This window comes from Echinops telfairi, unplaced genomic scaffold, assembly GCF_000313985.2.
Source record: "Echinops telfairi isolate 266 unplaced genomic scaffold, ASM31398v2 ScPeMD7_7463;HRSCAF=8501, whole genome shotgun sequence".
Lineage (NCBI taxonomy): Eukaryota > Metazoa > Chordata > Mammalia > Afrosoricida > Tenrecidae > Echinops > Echinops telfairi.
Window position 1 is genome coordinate 2,281,973 of NW_022111363.1, and position 8,472 is coordinate 2,290,444.

At 50.9% G+C, this 8,472-nt stretch overlaps 1 protein-coding gene and 1 pseudogene across 1 annotated transcript in view; both read right to left on the reverse strand.

Moving 5' to 3' along the window:
* UPK2 (uroplakin 2) overlaps window positions 1-127 on the reverse strand; it is a 1,883-nt gene extending 1,756 nt beyond the window's left edge. Inside the window, exon 1 of the mRNA XM_004712837.4 lies at window positions 70-127. Coding sequence (XP_004712894.1) covers window positions 70-127 — 58 coding nt within the window. The remainder of the gene's footprint in view (window positions 1-69) is intronic.
* A 158-nt stretch (window positions 128-285) lies between these two features.
* Window positions 286-8,183, reverse strand: LOC101653391 (annotated as a pseudogene).
* Between the last annotated feature and the right edge of the window lie 289 nt (window positions 8,184-8,472).

Below are 8,472 nucleotides of genomic sequence, written 5' to 3' on the forward strand. Positions count from 1 at the left end.
AGTCACAGAAGACAAAGTGCCTCCTGCCCAGGGTCCCACTCTTGTCCCCGACCCCCCTCCCCTAGTGACCTGCAGCTGCTGGGGCGAGGAGGGCCAGGAGAGTCAGGATCCGGGCCCCTGCTGCCATGGCTGGTGATGGCTAGGTGGGAAGCTGGAATGGGCGCTGGCCGGCTGGGGTTTCCTGCAGGCAAGTGAGGCCCTGCCCCTGGGGTGGCTGATTTTGTCCTCAGGGTGGGTTGGGCTGGAGGGGAATCCTGTCCAACCTGCCCCTTGGGCTCCACAGCCTCAGGGGGCCCCCCCAAACAGGTTTTTCAGGATGGGGAGCTGGTACTGCACTGGGGAGGGCTGAATGCTCAGGCTGGGTCCCAGAGACTCACTCAGCTGCCAGTAAGGCAGGGCATCAGGAGTGGGGGCCGAGATCACCCTGTCTCTGGGGACTCAACACAGCTAGGTGCAGTATTCCTGAGCCAGGCTTTGGAGGACTGTGCTGCCCCCCGCCCCCCAACACACACACACACACACACACAGTGGGGTCTTCCAGGGAAGGCAGCAGGTTCTAAGGGCCCCAGCTAAGAAGGAATGGGCGGAGCTTGAGCCCCAGGTGGAGGGTACCTGAGCCAAGGGCTCCAAAACTCGGTATTAACTGAGGCCCAGGTCCTGCAGCTATGTGAGAGGAGGGGCTGTCAGTGAGACCTGAGCCCAGAGCAGAGGCCTGGCTGACCAAGGGCCTAAGGCTTCAGGCTCCTGGTGGGGCGGGGGTCCAGGGATGTCAGGAAGATGGCTGGGGAGAGCAGGGTGTGGGCACCCGCTCAGTCCCACAGGGTGGGGCGGGGGAGCAGCGCACAGGGAGCCTTGCTCAGCAACCGTTCGTTGACCCGACAGAGTAAAGATGAGAAAGTCCCATGAAAGAACACGCCCGTGCTGTGCAGAGGGAGGGAGTCCTGGTGGCACAGTGGACTATGCACAGAACCGCTAGCCATCAGGTGAATGGTTCAAACCCACCGCCACTCCATGTGAAGACGCAAAGCTTCAGAAACCCACAAGGGCAGTTCTACCCTGTCCTATAGGGACGCCAGGGGTCTGGCTCCAATGGCGGTGGTTTGGTTTTAAGTTAGAGAGCAGGGAGGGAGGGGTGTAATGAGAGGCAGAGGAGTGGGGGGCAGCACCCAGCTACTCTGGGTCTGGGGAGGGGCCGTTCCTACCCACTCAGTCCTCACAGCCCACCGGCGGTGTCTGCACGCTCCCTTTGGCAGCTGTGGAAACTGATGGAGAGGCGGGGCTGCCTGAGAACAGTTGAGCCCTTTGAAGGGAGAGGCCACAGACTCTGGAAACTGAGGAAGGGTGTCTCCATTCTGGAAAGCATTCTGCCTCCCCCCCTGGGAAGGGCTGGGTCTGGGTGGGGCGGGTGGGCGTGGTGGGCTGTGCCCTAACCCGGTGCTGAGAAGGACCTGCCTAAAGCTGGGGTTCTAAGAGGGACAGCTGTGAAGACAGAACCCCACCTGGGGTGGGAGCTTTGAGCGGAGGGTAGGAGGCTCTGGTAGCAGCATCTCTCCAATGTAACGTGGATCACCAAGGATCTTGGTCAAATGCAATGGATAATTCAGTGGGTCAGCTGTGAAGCCTAACATTTTGTATTTTTAAGGAGCTGCCAGGTCTCATTGAAGATGCTGGGGTGTGTGTGTGGGGGGCTGCTGATGCTGTCTTACCACTGCTATGCTCTCCCCTCCCCCCACACACGAGGGGTCCTGTTGGACAGAACAGGGACAGGTAATTCTCCCTAGTCTCCCAGGTGAAGAGTTGAATTGTTTCTTTTGCACCTTTTGTCCCCATTCTGATGATAAGATCCTACCACACACTCTTCAAAGGGGAGGAGGACCTTTTGCCCCAGATACTCTGCCAGGGGGCGGGCATCATCCTTGTGCTCCTCTGTCCGTCCGCCCTCAGCACCAGCCAGCAGGGATGTTGACAGGTGAGTTACAGTGGGGGTGGGGGGCACCCCTTGACAAAGCAGGAAGCAGGGGTGTGGGGGAGAGTTTATTGCATGGTGGGCTGCGTTGGGTCCCCTCCCAGCCCTCATTCTGGTCTGAATTTATGAGAGGGACAGGGTGGAGTCCAGGAGGCCAGAACTTTGATCAGATTTTAAAGAGATAAGCAGGCCCTGCGCCTTTAAGCCCTCCCTCCCCGCTCCGGCCCGCCCTCCTCCCCAGGCCTGGCCCTCCCCAGGTTTCTGGAGGAGCGGAGAGTTGCGTCTTCTCCCTGCCCTGCCGAGCTGCTCACTTGCTGCTCTAGAGGCTGTGCTTTGTGGTCTCCATGGAAACCATTAGTTGCTAAGCAACTGGAGCATCATCTGTGCTGAGCTCTCGCATCTAATTATCCCATCACAGCGGCTGAGAAGAGTTTGGGGAGCGGAGAGGAGGGGGAGGCCAAGCGCAGGAGCGCGGATAACTCTTTTAGCAGACCAGATTCATTGACAACGCTGAAGCCATTTAAAGCCACAGCACCTTGTTCCTCCCGAGCATTTTGCAGATGGCCTGGAGTAAGGGAACCAGGGGGTCTCTCTCTGGGACCCACTCTCCCCTTAGATTCTTGATTCTAAACCCGCAAGTTCCCGCCCTTGCCACCTTCCTTCCAACCCCACCCCCCTACTTGAGCCAACAAACATCCATGGAGCACTGCACCGAGATGCCCCTGAGACTGTGGCAGCAGGGACACGAAGGTGAGTAAGAGAGGGCTACCCTCAGGGAGCCCCAGTGTCTCCATTCTGCCTTGGCTAGCTCAACTCCGACAAGAGCCCTTCTGCCCCAAACGCTGCTACTTTCCCTTTTGTCTCCTGCACTCCGGAGGAACTGCAATCAGAGCCCAGGTCTGTCTGACGCCACAGATGCCTCTCCTCCCACGTGCCCCTCTCCTGCCTCCATTGAACCGAAAGACATGCCCACTTTGTTCCGTGGGCACAGTCACTGTGAGCCTCAGCTTTCTCACCTATCGAATGGGAAGACTCCTTTTTTCTTTACTCAGAAAGGAATGGCAGCTATGAAAGGTGCAGACTCATATTCCGTCTGTCTGTCTGTCTGTCTGGGGGCAAATGGGGCAGCCTGGGCGCGGGGGGCCTGGAGGTTACATGCAGAGCACACCATGCCGGTCAGCTGGGAAGTGGCAAAGCCTGTGTCCCGGAGACTTGAGGCTTGAGAAGATTGTGTGGAACAAGAACATGCCATTCTGTCTCTCGGGGTTGGCGGAGAGCTGGATGCTCCGTTTAAATAAATGAATGTAGTTTATGATACAACTCAAAAGAGCCTGGTGATGCAGTTGTTAAAGCACTCACTCAGCTGTTAAAGAAAACACCTGCAGCTCAAGGAGCCCCTCCTGTGGCAGTCTGCTCCTAGAAAGATGTCGCGGGCCTCAGAAACCTACGGGGACAGTCCGACTGTCCTGCAGTGTCACTGTGAGTCAGAATTGACTGACGTGAGGGCAACAGGCTTGGGGTGGATGGGCGGGACACAAGCCCTCCCTACCATTGGATCAATGCCAGCTCAGCAACCCTGCAGGACTGGGCAGAACTGCCCCTGTGAGTTTTCATGATGAGAGTAGCAAGCCCCATCTTTCCCTTGTGGATGGGCTGGCGGTTTCACACTGTGGAGCTTGCAGCTAGCAGCCCAATGGGTAACCCCTACGCCCCACAGGGCCACTGTGGTCAACTGTGATCGTTACATAATCTTGAGTCAACTGGAGGATAATAAGAGCGAAGGGGGAAAAAAGGGAAAAAAAGAGTGAAGGGGTGGAGTCTCGCCTGTCAATCAGATCACAGCCCGATGGTGCCTCCTGTGGGCGTGGCCTTCTCCTGAGGATTCTGGGAACTTCCTCTCTTCCTCCCTGGAGGTGGGCACCCTCTTTCTCTCTGCTTCACCTGAAGGTGAAGATGTTTCCATCACCACTGGATTCACAAGACGTTTCACCTACCAGCCTGTGATGATCCTGCATCTTGTATTATTGGGCATGGCTGTGTGAGTCCAAAGAGGGCCCTATGGACTAGTATGGGACATATGGACTAATATTGGACGTATGGCCTTGATCTGGACCGGGCTGGGATGTGTTCTCAATATACAATTGTTCTTTGATATAAAGTTTTCTCTCACATACCTGAGAGTCCCTGGATTTGTTTCTCTGGTCTACCCATTCTAACACAGCACCTTTAACATGACCACTCATCCCTAATCTCCTTCCAGCTTATGACTTTGGTCAGTTGACCTACCTAACTGCCCGAACTGCAATGACCTCTTCTGTAGAAAGGGTGTAAAGTCCCTCGCAGAGAGGTTGTGACAATTATTCAAGCTAATTTATTAAGACTGCCTTGCACAGCATTGACGTAAGTAATTCCTCTTACTCTCTCCTTGTGATGATGAACCCTTATTGCAGATGAAGAGCCAAGGCTCTGAGAGACTTAGTGACCTTCCCAAGATCATAGAGCAAGTAGGGAAGGGGGTAGGATGGAAGCAGTAGCTCCTTTGTCAGCTGTGGCACGGATACAAAGGGGACGTTGGGACAAGGAAAGGCAGTTCCAGGGGGAGAGTCATGGCCTTGTAGGCTGAGTATTGCACAGGGCTCCGAGGTCGAGAGGAGCTGAGCACGCATTCTTTCACTCACTCATGAAACACGTGTTGAGAACTGATCTGTGGTCAGTACCATGCTAGGGGCTGAGATACTCGCCACCATCAAGCCGATGCCACCTCACAGGAGCCCTATAGGACAGGGTGGAACTGCCCCTGTGGGTTTCTCTCAAGGAGCAACGGACCGTTTTGAACTACTGGCCCTGAGGATTGGAGCCACATGTGTAAACACTGCAGTGATGACAATTCATACCCTCTAGACGCTCTCCTGAGGATCCCTGGTGACGCGGTGGGTTATAGATTGGATGGCCAACGACAAGGTCAGTGGTTCAAAACCACCAGCCCCTCTGCAGGAGCGAGATAAGCACTGCCTCCCAACCGCACCACAGGGGCAGTTCTGCTCTGTCTGGGAGGGTTGCTATGCGTCAGAATGGACTGGATGGGAGCGAGTTTGGGCTGGTTTTGTTTGTTGGTGCTTGTACTGCGGTGTCTGGCGCAGTGCTGTGGTGGGAAGATCTGCCACCGCCGGGTTACATCCCAGCAAGGCCATCGGTGGTGACCGGGTTTCAGTGGAGCTCCCAGACAAAGAGCAGACTAGGACAAGAGAAAAACCAGACAGACCACTTTGAAGGAATTAGTCACCAAAAACCTAACAAGTAGCAGCAGATCACAGTCAGAAGTGGTGCCATCAGTCCTGAACGATGTAAGGTGCTCAGAGTCGCCTGAGGAAGAGCTACCTCCTCAAAGTAGTTTTTACATTCATGGTGCGGACGGAGAAAAGCAGTTGGAACCGCCCCTGTTAGTGGGGCACAACTCAAAATGAGAAGAGATCATTACAAGCATCCATTCATTGTCAGAACATGGAATGTAGAAAGTATGACTCTGGGAAATTGTAAAGTTGCCAAAAGTGGAATGGAGTGCATAAAGATCTATATCTTAAGCATTCGTACACAGAAATGAACTGCTACTGGCTATTTAAAATTAGACAGTCCTATGGCTCCCTTTGCTGGGAACGACAAGTGCAAGAGAAATGGTGTCACGCCCACCTTCATAAAGAACATTTCAAGATCAACCTTGAAGTAAAGTGCTATCTGTGATAGGATAATATTGGTATGTTTAGAAGGAAGACAAATTAGGATAACTATTATTCAAATTTATGCACCAACCACAAAAGCCAGCAGTGAAGAAACTGAAGAATTCTATCAGCTTCTTCCATCTGAAATGAACCAAACATGCACTCCAGATGCATTGAGAAGTACTGGCAATCAGTTGGGAATAAAGAGGAAGAAACGGTGGTGGGAAAATATGGCCTTCGTGATAGAAACAAAACTGGAAGTGACATGATAGAATTTTGCCAAACCAATGACTTCACTGCAAATACCCTTTTTAAAAGCAACATACCCAGGCGAAACACATGGACCCGCCACGTGGACTACACAGGGATCAGAGTGACTCCGTCTGTGGGCAGAGATGAGGGGGCAAAGCTCAATGTCAGCAGCCCAAAAAGGCCAGGAGCCAACTGTGGAACAGGCCACCGGTTGCTCATCTGTAAGTTCAGATTGAAGCTGGAGAAAACAAAAATCAGCCCCTGGAAGTCTTACTGTGACCTTGAGCTTATCCTCGCTGGATGTGGAGGCTCTCTTAAGAACCCCTGACACCCGGAACATGAACGACTGGAAACCAGGCACGTTGGAGAGGCCGTCAAGAGCAGCTTCCATGGAGAAAGGAAGCGGTCGTCAAGACGTGACCGAAAGAGAAAGCAGTGATGTCAGAAGAGGCTGACACTTGCTTTGAATGTAGACTAGCAAAAGCAAGTGGAAGAAATGATGAAGTAAGCAAATGACCAGAAAATTTCAAATGGCAGATTGAGAAGACAAAGTAAAGAAAGCATTATAGTGAAATGTGCAAAGATTTGGAGTTAGAAAGCAAACAAAAAAGAAGCATATCTTTTTTTTAAATTAAAAGATCATTTTATTGGAGGCTCTTACAACTCTTAGGAAAATCCATACCTCAATTAATTTTTTTTCACTTGGTTAATTCAAATATTTATTGAACAACTAGGAGACACAAAAGCTATAAAACATGATCAGAAAGGTAAGGTATTTGGTGCCTGATTCAAAGGAAAGCAGCATGAGATTGCTTCCTGCCCGTAAGGGGGACTAGACGGATTGAGATTAAACTAAAAGACTTGTCTGCATTGTTGATGATACTCAGAATGGACTACATTTGTCTTTCCTTTTCCTCCCCCATCTTTGTGCTTAATTAATAGTAGTGCCCAGGACTGTGTAATGCACCTTTTCTAGACTTGCTCGCATTTTTGCTTTAATGTCTTCTACAGAACTAGGGCCTTTCGGCGTTTGGGGAGTTTTTTCCCCTGTTTTTTGAAGGATTCTTGACCTTTGGATCTTGGTGTTGATGGTTGTGTTAGATAGGGTTCTCTAGAGAGATAAAACCAAATTGCTGATAATTTAATATATTTATTTATAAAGATAAGTAGATATATAACAAGGAATGAACTGTTAAATCATATACAGTTAAATATATAATACAAGAAAGAAACAGTTAAATTATAAAGCACTACAAATGGCTCAATTCAACTCACTGCTGTGAGAGAGTTGTGAGAGACTAGCAGTCCTTCCAGTCCAGTCTGCTGCCAGATTCTTCCTCTATTTATAGAGAGAGCTAGGCTATGTCGGCACAGCAGCCAATCACAAGGCAGGTCACCAACTGCCAGCCAGGTCACCAACTGCCAGTCCCCAGCTCCAGCGATGTCTTAAAGGGACGTCAACTTACAGCGACACAGTCCACAGGCTAGGCGTCCCACAGGTAGTGTAGCCTTTAAATTGAGGCACAGGACAAGCAAGGCAGCCGCACACTGGTCCGATGATCACAGAGCGAGAGACAAGAAAGGCAAGACTCACCAAGCCATTTATCTCTCTGCCCTTCAGTTAATCCCACCCGTGTTTATTGGCCAGGCTGGCACAATAAACTGTCTCAATGGTTTTGCGTCTTTTCCATTCTGGTTTGTTTTGGGCTGGAGTCTCCTGTGTAGATTTCTTCACTGGAGCAGTTTCTTCAGTTTCATCATCATCTCATCTTCCTCATCAGCAGCAGCAAGTTTTACCTTTTTCTGTGGAACCTTGTTACCGCTTGTGGGGGCCGACCACTTTCCTGATACACTTAAACGGTTCACATCCTCCTCTTCATCATCTGACTCTGCATCTTCTTCCACAGCCACTAAATGCTGTCCACTAATATGCACAGGCCCGGAGCCACACTTCAACCGTACGACCACTGGTGGTGTTAGTTCAAAGCCCCCAAGGGAGAGACCGCTGGCTGTACAAACATTTTCAAAGTTGCCAGTGTGACTTTCACTGGGGTGCCTTCGTGATACATTGCTTCGGCTTCAACAAAATGCAGTTCATCCTTTACACCAGCACCTAAACGGACCGTTCTTAAAGATAAGTGGTGCTCGTTTTCATCATAGTCCACCTGAAAGTGACCGTCTTTGTCAGTCTTTAGTTCACAACCGAAAAGATAGTTTTAGGGCCTCAGGGGGCTCATGTCCATATCCATGAATCTTCCATGGGTGGTCACACACACTTCGGTGAGAGAAACGGAAGACGGACGTAAACCACTGCCGTTGCTATACACAGCAGCGCAGGACGGAACCACACCAGGGCCTCATACCTCAATGATAGCAGGCATTTGTGTACATATGTTGCCATCATTCTTTTCTTTTTTTGCTTTCTTTTTTATTTTAATTTATTTTAAAAATCATTTTATTAGGGGCTCATACAACTCTTATCACAATCCATACACACATCAATTGTGTAAAGCGCATTTGTACATTCATTGCCCTCAT